At 47.6% G+C, this 22,338-nt stretch overlaps 1 protein-coding gene across 2 annotated transcripts in view; it reads right to left on the bottom strand.

Annotated features, from left to right (window-relative positions):
- ADAM19 (ADAM metallopeptidase domain 19) overlaps positions 1-22,338 on the bottom strand; it is an 81,056-nt gene that overhangs the window by 37,333 nt on the left and 21,385 nt on the right. The window contains exons 1-3 of one of the 2 annotated variants that reach the window (XM_028106510.2): positions 20,227-20,546; positions 12,495-12,573; positions 6,737-6,813 (exon numbers count right to left, since the gene is read on the bottom strand). In XM_028106510.2, coding sequence (XP_027962311.1) covers positions 6,737-6,741 — 5 coding nt within the window. In that variant the 5' untranslated portion in view covers positions 6,742-6,813; positions 12,495-12,573; positions 20,227-20,546. Of the gene's footprint in view, positions 1-6,736; positions 6,814-12,494; positions 12,574-20,226; positions 20,547-22,338 lie in introns of those variants that run through there. The other variant, XM_028106507.2, reaches the window with a different exon arrangement.

Here is a 22,338-nt window from a genome sequence, read left to right as displayed (position 1 = left end):
TTATATTCTTTCACACACTGAACTCTTAATCTGTACTAGATGTGATCTAGACATCATCCCTGTCCTCGAGTAATTCACAGCTTCATTGGGGGACAGTCATTCATTCCACAAGTATTTCCTGAGCTCCTGCTATCTGCCCGGCATCGAACTAGTTGCTGAGGATGGAGAAGTGAACAAGACAGACAAAGAGCCTGCCCCCATGGAGCTTAGACTCTGAACCTGGGAATAAATCACTAGAGTATATAACAGAGCAAAAAGATTTCATCGCCTCTAACACTGATGGATTGGACACAGTTGCCTCGGGGCACCCCATCAATGAGGCTTCCAAAAGAAAGAGTGCCAGGACCTATTATTGATCACTGTCACAAATAATCCACGGAAGGGTGAGTACAGGCCCATGGAGCAGGCATCTGTCATCCTTGATATGGTGAGATGAATATTGTAGCAAAGGAATGCACTCAGGGCTCTGGGGGAGGAAGAAGCCCAGGAATAAACCCCAGGGCACCAGCAGCATCTCATGGGCTCCAAAGCCACAGGCCCTCACCTGTCCAGAAAGTTCGAAAGCTAAAGTATCTCCAAGTCAGTCTCTGTCACTCTAACCTGGCAGGACCCCTCCCTGGCTGCCCCAGCTTCCACCTCCCCCCCACCCCCTCGAATCCCCACCCAGGTTTTGCCCTTTGGGAAGAGCCTGATGCCTGTGGGAGAGATAGCGCCAAGTCCTGATCAGCAGCAGCCTTCCTGGCATCCATCCCTGGCTGACTTCATTCCGGTGCCAGGGAGCCAGACGACTTCCTGGCTGCCTCACCCAGGCTGACACAGCAATCCGGGACCAGCCCCTCAGCAGGACACCAAAGGTGCTCCCTGAACAGCTGGGGGTGGGAGTGGGGCAAAGAGCAAGGGTCACATCCACTCTCGAAAGGGCAGAGGGCAGAGCCACCGCGGGCATCCTGTTGCCAAGCTTTCTTCTCATCTTGGCGGACCAAAGCCCCTCCCATGACCTCAGTTTCCCCCAGTGGCTCCAAACACTGGAAACAGAGGGCTTGACAGCAAGTCAGATGATGGTTTTCTGCCCATCGGGTTGTGGCTGTGTAGGTAACACCCAGTGAGTGGAAAATTCCACACAGGAACCAGTGAAGGTTCCAGTGTAGTTGACCAGGCATCCCTTGAACAAGCCTCTGGGTCAGATAGAGCAGAGATCAGGCCAGAGTTTGGTCCATGGTGAATAAGAGTAATCATGGTGGCTATGTAGAGGCCCGGGCACTGTGCTGAGTATTTCCTTCTTCACACTAACATTTCTGATCCCCATTGTACAAATAAGAACACTAAGGCTAGGTGAGGTTAATAAATGGACCCAAAGTCACACGGGTAGTAAGAACTCAAGCAGTCTGGTTCCAGGTCCCACAACCTTAACCATGTTCTCACACTGCCTCTGTCACAACAGCGCTGCAGAGTGGGCCAGAGAGACATCCCCGGTTTATAGATGGGCTACGGCTGACAAGCACTAGTAACTCCCCACGGAGGTGTGATCGGCCTGTGGGGAGTCAGATACCAGTCTGCTGGCAGATGAGAAGACAAAGGGGGCATTTAGCCTACTTTTCACTGTTAGAGGCCATTTTTCGAGAGTTAACCATATGCCAAACACTGTGCTTACAATCGTCATTCTTTTTTTTTCTTTTTTCAGTGTTATAAGGCACCATCACGAGTCCCATCTTATAGATGAGGAAACTGAGCCCCAGAGAGGTTGCGTAACAAGGTCTGATGGGTATCTGGAGCCAAAGATTTAAGGTCTGGCAGCCTCTGGGCCGTCTGCCTCCATCAGTGAGTTCCAAACTTAGGGGTCAGCGATCTCCAGGATCAGAGCTCCCGGAGCTACCTATTAGACTATTCTGCAGTGTATGTTAACACTACAGATGTAGGAGACTCAGATTCTGTGGGCTGGAGCATCTGCACTGTAAACAAGTCCCATGGTAATTCCCGGCACGGGCACACTCAGGAAGTCTGGCCTGGAGCCCAGGCTCAGTGGCAGGAGCCTGTCTTTTCACAAAGGCCCAGATGATTCTGTTTCAGAGAGCAGGCAGATATTAGGGCTCAGCAGGACACTGAGAACTCGTGGCCACTCCCCTCCCCTCCCCCTACTGTGGTCCCTGGTAACTCGCCCATGGCACCGCTGCAATCCTCCCCGACTGCCTGGTTTGGAGAAGCCGCCACAAGCCCCAGCACTTTACAGTGAGCACCAGCTTTGACAATGGTCGGGGGTGGGAGAGGATTTCTTAGACTCTAGTTCCCGCGGCCCTGCCCTATCACCACCCCCAAATCCTGCTAGCTGCTCTCCCCTGAGCACCCACAGGTCATTCATCTTTCTAAGAGCCTCAGTTGATCTAATTTGCTAAATGTAAGCACTGGCGGAGCTCAGCCAGGGGGCAGGGGAGGGGGGCCCAGGAGGCTGGGTGGCTGAGACCTCACACGCTATTCTCCATTCCACTCTCTACCCTATTGCTCATTGTTGAGAGCCTGATATAAATGAAATTATACAGAGGAGCCCTGGGAGGTCAGGACAGGCAGGCAGCAGCAAGTGATTCGTGCTTAACTCCTGAATGACCACGGGACTCACCCAAACGCACCCTTGAAGGACCTAGGCAAGAAGCGCTTCCTAGGAATGTGTCCATTCAGCGCTAAACGTCAGGAGACACATCCCACGTCCCTACATCCAGAGCTGCCCCACCCCGTTCCCCTTCTTTCCCGCCCCTCCCCCCCACCCCAATCTGCATCCAATGAGAAAGAGGTACTGGGAGCATCAAAGGCAGCACAGAAGGAAGAAGGCACATAGGTGAAGTGCTCCCTCAGGAATGGGGTGGCAAGGCACAAGTGGAGAGCATAAGCTCAGAAGGGAGACATACCTGGGTTTGAATTCTGGCTCTGTTGTCTACCAGCATTGTGCTAAGTCAATAATGCTGGCCAGCTCACACAGCCCACATGGCTGTGATAACTGAAGTAATAGGGAACGATTCAGTAGCCATTCGGCACACATAGATGGAACTACTATGTGCCAGGAACTGTTTTAGGCACTGGGGAGGCAATATGACCAAAAAGAGTCCCTACTCTCAACAGACTGCACTCATGCCCTAATGTAAATCCACCAATGATGTCACGACTGTTTCCATTTTATAGGTGAGAAAACCGATGCTAGGGAGCTAGGTTTTAGACCAAGACTGGTTTGTCTCCAGAATCTACACCCATCATGACTTAGCAGTATGGCCCTGCACGGGCTTACTCTGTGCCAGAACACAGAGGCAGCCTTTATTATGTGTTCTTCAGAAGGAAGGCCAGGTATTCAAAGGCAGAAGACATGCCCCTCCCTGGCAGAGGGGCAGATGGTGATGGCCTGCTGTGGGTGGATGAGCCACCTCCTCCTGCCCCAGGCGCCCACCTCTCTGGGACCATACACTCTCTGCAGCGCAGAACTTCCAACACTCAGTAGTCCTTCCCGTGATGTGATCTATTTTCTTTTTTAGATGAGAAGAACCAAAGCCCGGAGAAAAGGAATCTGCAAGGTCACCCAGTGAGTTAATGTTAGAGCTGGTGGCAGATCCCAGTGCTCTGGTGAACAGGTTTCTCATTTCCCAGTGCAGCCCTGACCCCAGCCCCACCCCCACGGCCCACTCACAGCCCCTGCACCACAAGCACCGTCTGCAAAACAGACGAAGGCCCACGGGAGATGCCAGTCCGGCCAAGGCAAAGACAAGGAGAAAATGATTCAGGGAAAGCAAAGCTCAGAGATCACATCGCCAGGAGGTGTGGAGTCTCAAACGCAAGTCCTTTGACTAAATTCTGAGCTCCTTCCAGGCTATCATGCACACATTTTTACACATTCTTCCGCATTCATTTTCAGTCTCATGTTCTCTCTCCCACCCTCTCTCATAGAGTCCCAGGGCGAGGAATCAGGTATAACCACAGTGAGCATGGGCCCCAGAGTCTGGAGGACAGAGCTGCTATCAGATGATTTATTGTATATCCTTGAAAGACCTTCTATGTAATTAAATTTGTCGGACATTTGTAGATAAGACACTATGCAGCCGTTTGAAGAATGAAATAGATCTATGTGTGCCTAAGACATAATGTTAAGTGAGAAAAAAATTACAGAATGTTATGTATCAGGTAATCTTATTTGGATTAAGAAACACCATGCATACACAGTTATGTCTTTTAGTTATGTATCTCCCCAACAGTGATTAGAGGAGGGGAATGCCATTGGTTGGAACAGTGGGAGGGGATAAGGAACTTTCACTTCTTTTAACTTGACACTTGAAGATTATTTGGATGTTCAACACATTAGTTATGCAATAATAATTTTTAATAAGCATTTTTTAAAAAAATAAATGACTTACCAGTGAGGTAAAAAAAAAAATTGTTTTACTGAAATCAATACCTCTCTTGCTGGCAGAGAGTGAGCTAGGACATACACACACACATATATACACACACACCATGTCTCCTGGAACCCACAGGTTCCCTCACATTCACTTCATCCCAGTACGGTCTAGATTTCCTCACAAATAACCATCTCTCACTACACTGATACCTGCAAAGCATTTGTGCATGCAAGAAGTCAGGTAGACATTTAGATGATGAGTTGTTGATCAGAGACAGGCTTGTGGAGGGGGGGCTGGACCCCCACCATCCCTAGTGAAATGGTATGCCACATCTTTTTACCAGTGTATTTTATAAATATCCATAGCTGCCATGCCATTCTCAAAGGTGTCAGCGGCCCAAATAGGATTATAAAACACGGTATTACCTACCAATGTTCTTTTTTCACAAGAAATATTTCTAAGAGGATAAACAAGAAACCAGTAAAAGTGGCTGCCTCTGAGAGGGGGAGGCCTGGAAATCCTGGGTGAGAAAAAGAACCCTATCTTTCATTGTACCCTCTCTTTTGTACTATTTGAATTTGTTTTTACTATGATCATGTATTACTGCTTCAATTAAAGTCACCCAAACACTGCTTTGGAGAGAAGAGGGGGTCCCTCAGCAATCTGGCAACTCTGGAACTCCTCTGTATTTGTATTATCAGCCTGAAGATTCCATTCGGTATAAATCCTACCTATTTTCTCTAATCAAAAGAACACATTCCCCGGAGAGAAGCACCATCACTATGGAGATTATTCCACTGAGGCATCATAGCTTTATGAGCCTTGGGGAGGGACTTGAGGGTTACATGGGTTTCAAGTCTGTTGCAGCTGCTCCTTCTCTAGGGTCTGAATGAGACACCTGGTATACGTCTCCGGCTCTTACGCCAGCCGGGCCCACAGATGCCCTTTAGTTCTTAAGGTGTGTAGTGAGAAGGCTGGGAAAGTAAGACAGGCAGACCTGCACCAGAGGGAAGCATGCAAAACACAAAACACAAAACCGGCTCACCCGGTTTCCCCCTGTCAGCAAGGCTGCGGGAATGATTTGCGAGAGGCCAAGCCAAGTTCCCACTGCTCCAGACCATGGACACAGAGGAAGATGCAGAGAGAAACAAGTCACACCTGCATGTCCCCTTTCTTCCTTCTTGGGACAGACATTGTTTACTTGCAGACTGCAGGTGGTGGTGGCTGGGCCTGTAAACACCACGGCAAGACCAGTTGGCTTGGCTCAACCAGGTCATCTGAGCAGGGGATTTGGAGCCACGGTTATGGTCTCCCGGCCAAAGCTTGTTTCCTGCCTAATTCCCTCCGGCAGACACACCACGAAGCCTTAGAGAGGAGACATGGCCCAATTTGTAAACAAACATATGGGATCTGCAGCACAAGGAGCACTGTCCTTGCACATGAGCCTGGGTGAAGTCTTAGCATGGCTTCACTGTCACAGGATGATAATAATCCTGTACGTCTGTAGAGTGCTGTAGCTAACATAGCACTTAACATTCTCTACCATGCCTATCATCCTGAAAACTACCTTGCGTCTCCCTTCTCTTCCTCCCTCCTCTTCTCACTAAATGCCCATTTCCTTTTTTACCGCCCACTAGTTCTTCTACCAGAGGAGAGCAAAGGAGAAGTGGGAATAAGGGCTCACGCTCATTTCAAATGTCTGAACCATGACTTTTATTTTCTATATTCCGATGCTCTGACAGCTGGGGCCTTGCCCTTCTCAGGATTAGCCAATTCCTAGGGACGGTAAACAACTTTCAAATGCAAGCTCTCACCCTCTCGGCCAGTCCCCCTGCCCCGATCACTCCAGGGTCAGGTGCCAGACACCTAGGAACGGCCCCTGTGCCCCAGATCCCACTTCAAACTGGCCAATACAAAGCCAGCTTACCCTGCCTTGCCTGTTTCTTCCTGTAGAAACCACAGCAAACACTCTTGCCCACATCCCCTTACACCCCACAACCTGGCCCCTGACTGACCCCTATGCTTCCCTATGTGGTATGCCCCCTCCTCTTGGGATCTTGAGTACAACAAACTATTTTTTCAAGGCAGTCATCTCCTGATCTGCTGGCTTTCCCATACCTAAATAATAATGAAACCTCAAGCTCCTCAAGAAAGAGAAAGCGCAATGCCAGTGAATTTGCGGATTACCTGGTATTTCCCTTGCCTCTCCCAAGCTCAGGCCTTCTTAGAACTGGTTTGCATACACTCTCAATGGATAGCTTCTCAAGGTCCCTGCCCAAGGCCAGCCCTGCTTGTCCTAAAAACTCCATGCCTGGGGACAGTGCCAGGCGCCCCCCCCCCCAACCTGTGCTGACAGGGCCTCTTACCTCATTCCCCGGCAGGTGCTGAGTGTCACACTGGACTGCTCTGCCTTCCTCACCGTCCCATGGTAAAAGCAGTGGTCCTAGCAAGAAGAAAAGGGGGGTGGTCAGGCGAAAGGACACTGATAAGCATGTCAAAGCTCATGTCTCATGAAGGTCAGGGATGATTATATACGTCCTAACTTACAGTCTGCAAAGAGCTTCCCAAGCCACCCTTTTATTTGATCCTTATAATAGTGCTGGGAGGTGGGATAGAGCAGATGTCATCATCCCCAGTGAACAGATGAAGCAGCCGAGATTCTGCGAAGCAGAAAGATTTGTTGAAGGTCTCCCTGTGAGTCAGGGAAGCCAGGACTTCATGTCTAATTCAGGGCTCCTGCCATGACACGTGGCCACAGGCAGCACTGGCTTCTGAAGAGCCTGCCTCCTGCTAGAGTCACCTCCGTGACCCGCTGCAGAGTTGAGATGCGTGTCCTCCCAGAACCTCAGAATGTGATCTTATTTGGAATAGGGTCTTTACAGATGGCCTTAAGAGGAAGTCATACTGGACCAGTGTCCTTAGAAAAAGAGGGGAGGACACAGAGAGCCCGAGGGCGAGAGAAGAGGCCATTTGAAGATGGAGGCAGAGATTAGGGTGATGCAACTACAAGCCAAGGAGTACCACAGACTGCCAGGAGCCACCAGAAGCTGGAAGACGCAAGGAACCATCCTTCCCTAGAGACCACAGAGGAAGCCTGGCCCTGCTGACACCTTGATTTTGGACTTCCGCCTCCGGAACTGTGTTTTATACCCTCAAGTTCACAGTGCTTTGCGACAGCAGCCCTGGGAAATGGAGAACTCCCCCACTTCCCCACCTCCCCTGAATCCCTGCGTGTCTGGATCAGACCCAATTTGGCACCTGCATCCACGGACGCATGGAATTCTGATGCTGTTCTCACATCGGCGCGTCTCACAGCCATCTGGTCTCCCTGACCTGGCTGGACTCCTCATGACTACAAGCAGCTGCCGAGCACTGCTCCAGGCCAGGGCACCGGCTGGGCCCGGGAGACACGACAAGGAGCGAACAGGCACAGTTCCAGCCTTCCTGGGACTTAGCGTCTTTCAAGAGCCAATCTTAATTAAAAAGCCATATAGAGCTTTAATTACAAACTCTGAAGAGAGGCTTGAAATAAAAGTTGGAGGGGCCAGCAGGGTGTATTATAAGTAGGGGAACCAGAGCATCTAAGAGGCCACCCAGGACACAGCTGGAAGCACTGAAGCACCAACCAGACAAATGGGCACAGCCCAGGACTGTCCCCAACACACACAAGGGCACACTCCTACAAACTTCTCCCCAAATGGTTCAAGGGAGCTCAGCTGCTTAGAACAGAGAGAAGGAAAAATCCCCAGGGCAGAGCCAGGTTCTGCAAAGGTGTTAGGAAGGGTCTGAGCTATGCAGCTACAGACACGGGAGCTTTATCTCTCCCTCCCAAAGCCCGGGCAGGGCCAACCAGAAATCTCAGGCATCTGCCTACAAAACAGTGCCAGCGATCCATCACTAGGACCATGCTTGCTTGCGGTTATTCCTCGATCCCCAGCCGGCAGGGATGTGACACAGGAGACAGCAAACCCATTTGTCCGTATTCTCGGGCCCTGTCTCCTGCCCAGCTCCAGGCAGGGGTATGGCCTGATGATTAAATTCAGGGATTTTGGCGTGGCCAGCCCAGATTTACATGCAAGCTCCCACACCTGCCAGCAATGGAAACAGTTCCACAACCTCTCTCAGACCTCCAGCATCTTCGGTCTCTACTTCACGAGGTAGTTGTGAGAATACTCTACATCAAGGACCTGGCACAGGGTACTTGGCCCAGAGTGGCTGGCAATAAACCTTAGTGATCATGATATAGGCATTAAAAAGTTCTTGTCAAAGGCAGAATGTGGCCTCGAGGGAGCTGGAAGCCCACCAAAGGCCTGAATCCTCAGTCGTCCCACACCAGGTCTGCGTCCTATGCAGCTGAGCCTGCAGCCAGATCACAGACTACGGGCCAGGCCGGCTCTCAGCTCAGGGTCAGTGTCCAGACCACTGGTGCCCTTTCTCCTGGCGACAACGCGCTGGCCAGCTGTGTGGCTCGGCTCCTCCACCCATTCAAGCTCAGGCGGTCAGGAGGAGGGCAGGCAGCGGCCGCTCTCTTTTGCATCAAACTCTCCTGGACTTCAAACAAGCCAGATCCCAACCTTCAGAGGAGCACAGAGGAAAGCCACTGAGTCGGCACCTATGAAGGAAGGTCAGGCAGGCACAACCCTCCTTCCAGCCAGGATTCCATCTGCTTGCTGATGCCAGCCTGTCACATGGTTTGCCCCCTCCCCCTGGATTCCAAACTTGGAGATGCATCATCAAATACCCAGCTCAGAACCCAGCCATGGGGCCATCAGCTCCACAACCCGGGATCATTCACAGGGGGAAGAGGGGGCCAGGCCCGTATAGGGTAAATGCGACTCGCAGATGTTGGAATGACAGAGAATCAAAAAGCTCAGAAAGGAGCGTCAGCTGCCGTTTCAAAAATCTGGGTACCTCTACAAATCAAGAGAATTCAAATCCAGGGATGGGTGTGAAAAATTCCTGGACCTCTTCCCATCTTTGGGCTGATGCTAACAGTGTTCACTGAGTGCTCTCTGAAATAGCATAACAACGGACTTTTGTAACATGCTTGAAATTGACCAAGGGCTTTCACAATATCATCACCTGTGCTAATGATACCTGCCATTTACTGTTGTAAACAATGAGGGCTAACTAACATCCATCCAGCCCTGACTACTGGATAAAAAACTAATGGAGATTTTTTTCCTTTAATTCTGACAGCTTTATGAGGTAGGTATTTTAACTCCCCCCCCTCTTTTTTTCAAAGGAAATTAAAGGCGGGAGAGGTTTCCAGTCACAAGGTCACACAGCCAGATGGAGACTGGAACCAGGGCAGCCTGACCCGAGACTTGACAACCTCTCCAAGCAAAAGCAGCCCCAGGAAAGTGTGCAGGACTGAACTGACCATACCCCTAGTCTCTTCTGGCACCACCAGGGACTTAATTCTAGTCTAAGCCTTGCCACTCACTGGTTATCTGAACATTAACATGTTACTTTGTCTCTTCTCTCAATTTCCCCATGAGTAAAATGTGGCGCTGGGAGAGATGTTTATAAATTCCCACAAAATCGGTGATTCATCTTACCCTTCTATAGCTCAGAGAGATCTCTGAGCTCTCAGATCTTAATATATCCAATTTTCTGATGAAGAAACTCAACACCAGTGGGGTCAAAAGGGTTGGTTAAAGTCACATAGCTAGTTAAAGCCAAGTCTACAAGCCTGGCCTCAGACCCCAAATCTGTAACTCTTACATGCCCAGCAGATGAGTTTGATGGTTCCCCAAGTTCCCAGGACCTCCAGCCAAGGCTGACAGTAGGGCGTGGCCCTCCACGTTTGGGTCAGGCACAGCTAAATGGTGTATTCTATTCTAGGTTCCTTTTGAAATCCTCAGCTCCCAGATAAGAAAGCTGAGTAGGAGCTCCATGAGGCTGGGTGGGAGCTTTGCAAGAGTCCAATAGGAGGGGATGTATGACAAGAATGGGTTGTCCCATGCTGCAGCTAGGATGTGCTTCGGTCAATAAGACCTTCAGGAAGGAGGGGTGTTCTGGGGGTGAGGGGAAGTTCTCTTCCACTCCTTTGTTTCTGAAAGGCCCTCACAGCATCTCTGCCTAATGCTGAGAGCACAAAGAACAAGTAAATGAACAGTCATGAAGTCATCGCATTCCTTCTCAGCTTCTCGGCCTGAGGGGGCCACCCAAGGGGGCTTTCACAGCAGGAAGTATGAGCTCATGGCAAACTTGTGCACTGAGACCCTTTCTTGAGCTTCGGGTGGAGAAGTGCAAGAGCCAAACTCAGAGGACAGTGCTTTGTGAGGTGCTGGGGCTTTCAAGGCATGCCTGCACCTCTCCCTGGAGGTCTCGATGATGGAGGAAGTTTCGACCAAGGGGCACTGATGAAGGTGTGGAGCCACGGCTGAATAGCCTCCCCAGCGATGAGAAGACATGCCCATCTTGCCTGCTGTGGGTACTGGCCACACTCCTGCTCCTCCCCCCTCCAGAAAGGCCTTGGTGAAGAAGCCAGCATTGATGGAACACAGCTCCTCAGTTACCAGATTACTATGCTCCAGACCTCTCAGATCTATCAAAACTTAGCAGTCCTGGGTCCCTTTCCCCATTCAAGGCGAATCTGATAAATGAACCTAAGCTTTTACTGCCGGAGAGTGGCTGTCATTGCCTTTTGGCCACCTGCACTCTAGCAGGGATATTTTAAAGATGGGCCATGGAGGAATCTCCAATCCCATGTGAAGCTGCCAGAGGAGCACTGAGGCAGAGGGACCTGTTCTGCGGCCCCGTACACCACACTTCCCCATCTGCATGCCACCAACGTCCATGATGTCCTGCCCCAAAGGCAGAAGACCACTGCTGCTTCTGCTGGAGTCCATCTTCCCCCCTTCACCCCATCTCATCTGCGCAGTCTGAGAAGGATCACTCTCATCCAGATTTTCTCATCTTGGGCACTGCTGACATTTGGGGCCAGATAATTCTCTGTTGTGGAGGGGCCGCCTTATGCACTGTAGGACATTTAGCAGCGTCCCTCCCTTCTACCCGCTAGATGCCAGTAGCATCCACCTCCCAGTTGTGACAGTCAAAACTGTCTCCAGACACTGCCAAGTGTCCCCTCCTTTGCTGGCTGAAATGGTCAAACAAATAGAATATTTAAGGGTAACTGCAGCTGATTAAAATTGATATATCATTAAACATATTTTCTTTGCATTATGGTAGTTACCCACACGTTAACAAAAGTTTAAGTAAAAGAAATGACTTAAGCAAAATCACTCCTAGCTGAGGAACAATGTTCTGGTCCCACTAAAGCTAACAGGTCCCCCAGGAGGAAAAGTCAGCAAACCATGAAATGGGTACAATTCACTACCTTAAGTGCCCACCAGTGGGGTGTGGTGAAGCACACTAAAAAGAATCCATCTGACAAACCATTTGAAAGACCGTTTTTTGTTGTTTTTTTTTTAAAGATTTTATTTATTTGAGAGAGAGAGTGTGCTTGCAAGCAGGAGGAGGGGGAGGGACAAGCAGACTCCAAGCTGAGTGCAGAGCCGGATGCAGGGCTTGATCTCATGACCCTGAGATCACAACCTGAGCTGAAATCAAGAGTTGGATGCTTAACCAACTGAGCCACCCAGGCGCCCCTGAAAGACCATTTTTTAAATGACAAGTCTTTGTGCAAATATCCAAAATCAAAAACACCTTTGAGGGAAAAAAATATCCAATATGAAGATGGCTGCAAAACAAGAAAATCTGTATAACCTAAAATCACATTAAAAAGGCAGACTACAAAACCTTATACATCCATATGGAAAAGGATCAATTAAATATCTTAATTAAGCAAAATGGCAAGATTACCAGTAATTCATTTCTTTCACTTAAACTTTTAATAATATGTGGGTGATTAACATCCAACAAAAAAAATGTATGCTTTTAATTTTAGTCAGATGCAATTACCTAAAATGCTGTTTGTCTGACCATTTTAGCCAGCAGAGGAGAGGGCACCCTTATGAAACAACAAATTCACGCCCTTGGTCTTGGGTCAGGGCAAACAATCCCTTCAGAGGGGACTGTCTCCACCATATATCGCCTCACTCCCCAGCAGTGGGTCCAGGATAGGCCACCTGTAGATCTCTGTTGACCTGAACTTACCTCAGATTTCAGCGTGGTGGTTTGAGGGTTGCCACTTGGAGTATAATGGGTTTCCGTGTAGGCTGGAGCAAAAAGGTGCCTGCAAAGAATAAACACAGGCATTTGTCTCTTTAGGTGATGGCCTCCACCCTCCTGGAAACAGTAGCCAGTCATTCTAAACGACCCAGGAAGAACCACCCAACCATCTCCGCGCAGAAGAAAATTAGCCGCCATAAGGGCCTAAGGAACAAAAAGAAAACCGGGAGGAAGTTGATTAATTTTGTATTCAATGGGTTCATCACTTCATTTGGACACAACCAGGTAAAGTAGACAAAACTAAAGCAGTGGTTGCAACTTTTTCTGGGTCCTAGGAATATACACATGCAAACACATACTCAGAATTTCCCAAGGTCTATGGACTCTATTTCATACCTACAATGATAATGTTAGCACTGCATCCACCAACTTTCAGTATCAGCATGCCAGTTTTTCTTTAAGGGAAACCCTCTTTCCTGTTCCATGTTTTGGTGAGATTGTCAATCAAGGTGTCCCACCTGGCCCTGGCCAAGGGTGGCCCATGATCCAAGCTAAGCCAATGGAGTGATGTTGCAAAAACGGAACAGATGGGAGCAATTCATCTGTTCCTTTGTTCTTGCTGCATGGATTCCTGGCATGGCATCTGCCTGCCTTTTCTGAAACCTAGTGGTTCAGATTTCCTGAGACCTGGTAGTTCTATGTGTTACCCTTAAAATAAATTCTTTTTTTCTTTTCTTTTCTAAAATTGGACATTGGTTTCTCTCTTGCCACAGACCCCTTGAGGCTGAGGCTAAGAATCCCTCACCAAAGGCAAGGCAACACCAAACAAGGTTCCTAGAATTCCTCTAAAAGTTAAAAGAAAATTAAAAGAGCCAAATGGATGTTTCAACTAGCTCAACCACATTAAAAGCAAAATGCATCTATAGAAAGTTGAGGTCCTGGTGCAAAAAGATGTTTAAGGTCCCTAAGAGAAGAAAAATTGGGAATCTAACAAAAAAAGAATTAAGTGGAAATGCATGAAAAGGGCTTAACACCAGGCCTGGCATCACAGAGTGAACTTAGTAAAGGTCAGCAATCATCATCATTGCTTTCACCAGGGATTATGATGGAAGAACCCAGAAAAAGAGATGGAATCTACCTATTTTCCCCTAACTCTCCCCAGCCATTAATGCTCCAGTTGATCACTTGAGAGAGGTGAAAAAGCAATTAGCTCATCCCTGCAGCCCCACTTCCTGGGTCTGCTTTCACAGACAACATTATGGACAGCTAGTCATGGGTTCAGAGTTCAATGGTCTATCCCAGTGCCAGTGGGAGATCTGAATTTTCCCACAGGAAATGCACTCCTGGCAAATACATTCTTAACCTCTTTCTGAGTCTTGGAGTGGAGGGGAATCATTCACTCAGTGACATCAAGATGCTCCAAAGAGAACATTCCAGATTGAACCTCAGAGGCGGTCCACATTCTTATCAGTCCCTGGCCATGTCTTCAAAAGGGTAAGCATCTTCCTATAGCTTTTTATTCTGAGGATCTCATCATAGGACTCTCAGAGCCTCCGGGTTAAAAGGGACTTTTGTAATCAATTAGCCAAACTCACTAGACTGTGGGCTCCCTAAGAACAAGGGCACAGGTGCTTTGTTCAAGACTCCTCCTTACCTCCCAGCACCTCCCAGGCAGGCAATATATGTTTATTCTGTGAATAAGTGGATGGATGGATGGATGGATGGATGCATGGATGGACGGATGGATGGATGGACGGATGGATGGATGAATGAATGGATGAACCTTCTACCTTGTGTAGGAATCTGCCAGATGGCCATTCAGTATAGGACATCTCCAGTGACACAGAGCTCATGAGACCACCCACTCCATTTCGGAACACATTTAGTAGTTAGAAAAAGTTCTTACATTGAACCTCTCTGTAACTGGCACCCACTGGCCTCATTCTGTCTTTTGAATCCACATGGAACAATCTGCTTCCTTTTCTACCTAACTGCCATTTCAGGACCAGCAGCAGCACCTAGGAATTAGTTAAAAATGAGATCATTGGGCCCCACCCCAGAAGTACTGGGGCAGACAGAAATTCAACCATCCATTGTAATAACTCTCTAAGTGATTTTGATGTAGAACCACCACCCTAAACCACAAGTTAGTGAGTTACTTTTAAGGTAGGCAGCACACCTCAGAGATATCAGTGTCTTACTCCCTCCCCATCACCTTCCTGCCTCTACCACATCCTGGATCATTCTCAACTCGAAAAACCCAGAAAAGTTCCATCAAAACAGTTCACACATATTTATGTGTTAAACCATTTAACACACCTATGTACAACACACCTCTGAGTTAGGTCCTAATCCTTTCCCCATTGTGTAATTGAGGACCATGGGAACTCAGACATTTAACTTGTCCAAGTTCTCCTGGCACAATGTCAGGGCCAGGTTTCAGACCCCAGTCTGTTGGCCCTGACCATATTACTTAAGCACTCTTCTGTTCTGTTTTCTTAAAAAGTGGAAGCTTCACTTCCAGGAACCAGTAGTCCAAACCACAATTTGATAGTAAGATAGTAGCCTTGAGGACATACAGGATGTCTCAAAAATGTCATGAGCTATTAGATGTGCATATATGCAGAGAAAAATATGGGTAAGCAAAGCACTTGGCAGGAGAAAGAGGATGAATACATAAGAACTTCAGGGCGAGTTTTTTGAAACAACAACCCTTTCCCCAAATGGGGTTGCAGATGTTGTCCAGGAAGGTCCTTTTTTCCAGAAGCAAAAGGAAGGGTTGTGTTTCATCACCACCACCCGTGCAATTTTACCGTGAGACAAAACACCACTTTCAAATCCTCCCCACTGCCCAAGCCAGACCCACCCATGCCTATGTGTCCATGTGGTATGCTGGCAGTGCTGTCGGGACTCAGAGAGGGGGCCATTGAGCAGCCCAGCTTGGCCCATCTGCCCCTTTTCAGCCACATCTTGTTCTCATCTCCTCCCTGACAAGGGGCTGGCTCAGCAGATCAGCAGGAAGCCATCTCTCACCACTGGAGTGTATTAGGATTTTCAGGAAACAAGTTGTGAGTGATGTGCCTCCAGGAAGGGAGAAGGACTGTCCAAGATTTCCCACCCCACCCCCTCCTTTTTCTGGCTTTGATGGAAAAGCAGTTTCTATGAAATTCTCCCCCGCCTCCATGCACACACCCTCCAGGCTCACAAGCCGACAAGGCAGGCAGAGACGGTATCCCAATGCTAATAGCAGGCAGCATGGAAATGCTCACTTTGGGCAAAACCAAGGTTGCTTAGACCCCAACGTCCTCCAGCAAAACCTGCATCTTCCGAATCCCACCTGGGAAAAGAAGCTGCCCCCCAAATACTAGACATAAGGTTGCTCTCCAGGGAAAGACAACAGAGTTGCCTCGTGGCAGCCCGAGCCCTGGGTGTAGGTGCAGCCGGACCCCAAAAGCACACTGCAGTCTGAAACAGCCCTGACCCCTCTTCCCTAACGTTCAGCACCTTCAAAACCAGAACAATCCCTTTAAGGACTATTTGCTATCAGGCACATGTCAAACGCCTCTCTAAACTTCAATCTCTAAAACTCCCTCTGGGGGGAGAAGCAGCAGGGCTCAAACAAACATCTTCTCTGAGCTCAACCCTCCTTCCTCTGCTTGAGATAAGCACCTGTTGAAGACAAAGTGATAACAATTTCTAAACCACCTTGAAAAACAACCTATACAGCCATGCTCAGCACAGCTCAACATTACTTAGCTCATCCCACAGTGGCTATTTTTACAGACACCTCCTTCCTCCAGAGCTTGCTCCATCTAGGTCTTTCAAGAGTATCCTGGCACTTAAACACTGGTGATGCCCGGGGAGGTACAGCCTTGCTGGCCCCTCTCATTTTCCCCGGAGGATCTTCACCCTGCCCACACGTGCTGATGATAATGCAAAGCCTCTGTCATTTCTTGCTCATACTCTCAATGCCGTCGTCATGGGACTTAGCCCAGTAACTGCACAACACCCGGAAACACTGTGAAAAAATGTAAAATCCCAGGCCCCATCCCAGCCCCACTGAGGATTATATTCTCTAGAGAAGGACTAAGAAATCTGTATTTTTATTTATTTTTATTTTTTAAAAATTTTTATTTATTTATTTGAAAGAGAGAGAGAGAGCATGAGTGGGGTGGGGGGGGGGCAGAAGGAGAAGCAGATTCCCCACTGAGCAGGGACCCTGGCTAGGACTTGATCCCAGGACCCTGTGGGATCATGACCTGAGCTGAAGGCAGACGCTTAACTGACTGAGCCACCCAGGCGCCCCAAAAATCTGTATTTTTAATGTTTTTCCAGGTGATGCATTTTCAGGCCCTGAGAATTCTCCTACTCCACTGGATCAATGTTAACATTTTAAATTCTTTTTCTCATTTCTAGGCTCTTAATCACACCCTTCTAAACCTGAAGATGATACTAGCACAGCACAGAGGGAAAGTCTAGGCTCAGAAAGCTTTGGTTTGAGTACCAGCTGCACTACTCTCTAGATGACTGTCCTTTGAAACCCTAGAAATGAGGCAAAAGATGACCACGGTTGCTTTCAATTTCATGGAGCTGGTAGGCTTGAGAGACCAGGCTAAGGGTCTTTGGACTCTGTGGGGTGGGGGGGGGGTGGGGGGGCGGGGAGAAGGTGTAGCTTTGAGACGTTAACTTGTAAAACGCTAATGAGTTATGATAGAGATGCAAATGATTTCCACCCAGTAGAAAAGATAACTCCAAAGGTTATGGTTTCATTTCCCCTAAAATGATATTAACCAGTTTTATATCGAACTTAGTGATCTTATCTCAACATTCATTTTTTCATTATTTAAAAAATACATGCATATGTTTTCCTTATCCAACTTTTAAACCAGTTTTATCATCTTTCTGGCTCCATGAAATGAGATAAATCAAATTTTGACAAGTGCTCACTAGTATTTTAACTGCCAGGAGCTATTTCTTTTCACTTGGGCCACCTAAACCACCTCCGTGTCCTTGACCAACAACAGCAGAGTAATGATTACTATCTCACAGCATCATTTAAAAAAGGATCAAATGAGAAAGTGACATTCGAACACCAGCTCTGACACTTTCAGTTCTGGGGAGCTTGGGCAAGTCAGTTAACATCTCTGTGCCTGTTTTCTCATCTATAAAATGGGAAGAATTTTAGAATCTACTACACAGGGTTGCTGTCAAAAGCCCATGAAATTTTGTCAAGTAAAATCAACAAATGTGAAAGAACTCTTTGTAAAGTATAAAGTATTTGTGCTCTACAAATCGTTATCATTTTCTCCAGGAATAGCTAGGTGCACATGTGGCAAAATCTTGATAATTGGTAAATCCAGAAAATGGGTATCTGAGGGTTCATAATACTAGTCTCTCTCTTTATGGATCTTAATTTTTTTTTTTTTTAAGTAGGCTCCACGTCAAAACAGGGCTTGAATTCATGACCCTGAGATCAAGACCTGAGCTGAGATCAAGAGTCAGATGCTCAACCAACTGAGCCACCAAGGCGCCCCTGGGTATTAATATTTTTTAACTAGCTAGGGGACATTATACCAATCACAAGCTATTTGACTTTAGTCCTCCTTTCTATCAAGTGAAAATAGTCCAGGACAGGGAGGCACTGGAAGGGTTTTTGAAAAGCCGGGAGTGCTGTTCTAATGTAGTGGCCGATGTTTGCCCATATTTGGGACAAAATAACAAACTCAGTAAGTATTGTTTTGTTTTCTTTTGTTTTCGAAGAAGGAGAAAATAAAGGGGAGAAGGGACAGCTGTTTCAAAACAAAGATTTCCAAACCAGTGCTCATTCCACCTTTGACTCCAGAGGAATGGGAAGAAACCAACATGCCAAAAGCATGGCCCTAAAGCCAAATAAGGATTGACATGTCCAGGGGCCCAGAGACAGAGGCATTCCCTTTTGAGGGAACAGAAAGGCCAAGGAAAGAGGAACTTTAAGCATCGGTCCTAATCTAAAGAGTGGGGATCTCCTCCTATCCCAAGCACTTCCTTGAACAAGTCCCATTCCTACCTGAGGACCAGCCCCAGAAGCAACACTTTGAGGCAAGATGGCACCACCCATAATCCAGGCAAAAGGCCGAAGCTACATGGCATGTTTTCTTTAACCTTTTATTAAGGAAGTTTCCAAACAATGCATTAAATCAACACTCCTTTTCACCAACTGCTTCCCATTACATCTTCTCCCAGTCCACACAAGACCTGGCATTCTTCCAACCAGCTCCTGGTCCTATGTTTTGCTTTTATATACCAGAGGATGTTTAGACGAGTACTGTTTACTCCTTTGGCCAGCAGGGTCTTTATTTAATCCTCTTCATGCCTCCTGGCTAACTCCACAAAAATGAGTAACCTCTCTGTGCAAACAGGGCTGATTTCTTGGGATCAGGGAGCTTAACTGTCAGGAACCTGAGTAAGGGACCTCAAAATGGCTCACCCAAGAGTTTACAGATTTGTTCTGGAGTGTCCTGAAAAGCCCATTATGAGCATTTATTGAACAGTTAAAGGAAGATAAAGAAGAAGGAGAAGAAGAACAATAACAACCACCACCACCATTAAAGGAAATGGGGTACTATATTTCTTAGAAAATTTTAAAAAATGAAAACATTGATAGCAGCCTCTCTGACAACCAAATTTTTTTAAAGATTTTATTTATTTATTTGCCAGAGAGAGAGAGAGAGAGAGAGAGAGTGAGCACAAGCAGGGGGAGCAGCAGACAGAGGGAGAAGCAGGCTCCCAGGGAGCCCGATGTGGAACTTGATCCCAGGACCCTGGGATCATGACCTGAGCTTAACCCACTGAGCCACCCAGGCATCCCTAACAACCAAATTTTGATAAATAACCATGTGCCTATTTAACAGATCAACCTGAAGGAAGGGCCAAAGCAAGAGGCAACAGGCATGTTGTAGAGATATACTCTGTGAAGAAGACAAAGAGGGAAGTGAAGAAGAACCTCCAAGATCACCAGGCCTCTGAGAATACGCTAGGACAGAGGGCAATAGGTGGACCAACATATGAAAAAAAGCAAACAAACAAAAAGCCGGTGGGTGAAGACCACAAACCAACCTGCCCTAAATGTGAGTGCTCGGTCCCTTTTAGAGCCTGATTAAATATCCCAGTAACTTTGATAAATCTTACCCCATGTTTCCTAGCCTCCTAAAGCCCAAATCACAGCTCTGGCCCCGTGAAGAAGGTCAGATGTGGGAAAGCCCTCCTTGATCATAGTGGAGAACTACCGTTCCAGCCTCCAGCATCCCTGCCACCTTCTTGGCAGAAGATTGCCCCAATCTGCCTTGAGACCAGTGTTCTCTGTCACTGAGTACTGCTGCAGGCGCCTGGAGTCAGTAGTGACAAGCCAGGACGATCTTATTTCACCACATTCCACGGCAGGTGACATCTGGTGAAAATGGCTGGAGCAGAGTCACCCCAGCAGTGGCACCTGAAGAGGCTGCCTATGAATTCCTAGACCCTGTCCTTTCTGAGCCCTAGTTCTTCAGCTTTTTTTTCCAACATTCTATTTGTTGTCCCATATCGTTTCCATAAAGTATTTGGGGGGGAGGGGAAGATCAGTATATAAATTGCAGAGTTGACTGCAACAAAAGCATCTTTATATGCCACCCTCTCTTTCCAATACTTCCCCTCAATCCACTTTTATAGAAGAATTTGAAAAAGAGCAAAAGCAACTTACCCAACATCACACAGTTACGTTTTGCTTCTAAACCCATCAGTCTAAATAAACAAAAGTAAGCTAAATGTCAGCGGTAGATAATCCAAGAGTTAGGCCGTCCAGACACTCCCAGAAGGCAGAGAGGAAGGATGTTTGTGCAATCTCATCAATAATTGCTTATTAAGCAGCAGCATCAGTACAAACTGTGGGGCATATGGGCCTCAGGAAGACCAAATTCCTCCTGGCTTGAATTCATCACGTATTTGTTCTGGGTCATCGGCCAAGCTGCAGTACCTCTTCTGAGCCTCAGGCTCTGCATCTGTAAACCCATTTACTCACTCCACGAATATTGCCTGAGGTCAGTGGAGTGCCAGGCACTGTGCTAAGATGCTAGGGGATGTGAGTGAAGCAAGCATGGTTTTTCTGCCCTCCACCCAGCACCTGCATCACCCGTCATGAAGATCAGAGGAGGCTGAAGGATGGCAGAATATGCCACCCCCAAATACGCGCCACTTTAGCCTAAGGATTCTTTTGCACCGAAGGCAACTGAGAAGAAGCAGATACAGAACAAAACAAAACAAAAACAAACAAACAAACAAACAAAACAAAAACAAAACCTCTCTGCCCTCCCCCTATTTGCCTAAAAGTAGGACAAAACTTTCAAAGGCTTCCCTCCTCCCCTCTCTACCAGGAAGGACAAAAGTTAACCACCGGAGACAACTTCAGGCCCCATCCGCCCGGAGAAGGCACCAGAAGAATCTGCGCAACTTGTACTGACTAGCCTTTGTCTCCCATTAGTTTCCCATATGTTTACCTCTCCACAGTTTACCATCTTTGGAAGCCTAACTGCTTTCCTCTGTCCTGTCATTTCTCTACAGATGTATTGTTCTTTGGGAAAGACACTACATAAGCCTGAATTCTAACTGAGTTACTACTAACTTTTCCCTGGGTAGCTCTTACGTACACATGCTAATAAACTTCTGTTTGTTTTTCTCTTGTGAATCTGGCTTTTGTTACAGGGTTCCCAGCCAAGAACTTAGAAAGGTAGAGGGAAAATGATTTTTCCTTTCCTACAAGGTCAGCTGTGCAAGCACTTGGCAAACACGAACAGGCCACACAGAAGGTGGGTATGACCATCTGGTCCCTGGAGGCCAAGTCACTGTTAAACAGCCCATCTTCCTTCCTTCCTGGAATTGCTGCAAACCAGTTAGGTAACCAACTTCCAAGTACCCCTAACATGCTGCCGACACAGCTATGGAGGAAGGGTGCTTGGGCATCAGTGTTTATGTGTGTGTGTCCATGTGCTTGAGTGTGTGTGTGCTGAGGACAGAGAGGAAGAGTGGAGTAAAGGAATAGGAACTAAGGGTCCTTACTCAACATTTCTGATTTCCTTTCCCCAGCCGTATTCCCACCACCACATAACTGAAAGGCTAGTTCACTCTTTGCACTCTTACCCAAGCCCCAAATTTAGCATCAGGAGGTCAAGAGATCAAGTGCTTCTAGACTACAAGGAGCCTGCTATCTTTCCCAACACTTAGATCACCTTTTTCCCTAGCGTTACAGTCTCCCAACCAAAGGAATCCCTTTCCATGACTTGCCTTTCCTTTCAGGGGAGGAAGGGGACTTGGAAAAAGGAACCATGCCTGATATAATGCTGCCATTATAGCCCCTTGGCCCATCTGGACCTCTCTCCAGGGAGACTGATGCAAGAGGAGAAAATGTGGAGGCTGCCAGTTTTCCACAAATCTGTAACCTCGGGGGAGAAAGAAGGAAAGGGGGCAGTGGGGCACATGGGAGCTATGGAAGGGACTGGAAAAGAGCCATAAGTACAGAAGTCATAAAGACCCCATTTCTCCTTAAAGTGGCTGAGGAAAGCCTGGCCCCGCTCCACCCACTCAATGATATCATTGTTTTCAACAAAAGTGGGTTTGAGAACGCCCAGAGAGGCCCCCACTGAGGCCTCAACTGCTAGAACAGGCAGAGGTCTCACCAGTTCCTGGGAGATTAAGTGCTTAGAATTGCAGATAAGGAGGGAAAACTATGTGAAAGCCCAAATTACATAAATAACCAGGGTAAGGACAGATGTTGCTTCTGCCTGGCCTTCTAGGGTCATAGAAAGAGAACAGGACACTA

This window comes from Eumetopias jubatus, unplaced genomic scaffold (assembly GCF_037043125.1).
Source record: "Eumetopias jubatus isolate StellerSeaLion01/CBP00866 unplaced genomic scaffold, mEumJub1_p1.0 scaffold_5, whole genome shotgun sequence".
NCBI classification, from domain to species: Eukaryota; Metazoa; Chordata; class Mammalia; order Carnivora; family Otariidae; genus Eumetopias; species Eumetopias jubatus.
Note: the sequence above shows the minus strand (reverse complement) of the source record. Positions and strands in the feature narration are given on the sequence as shown.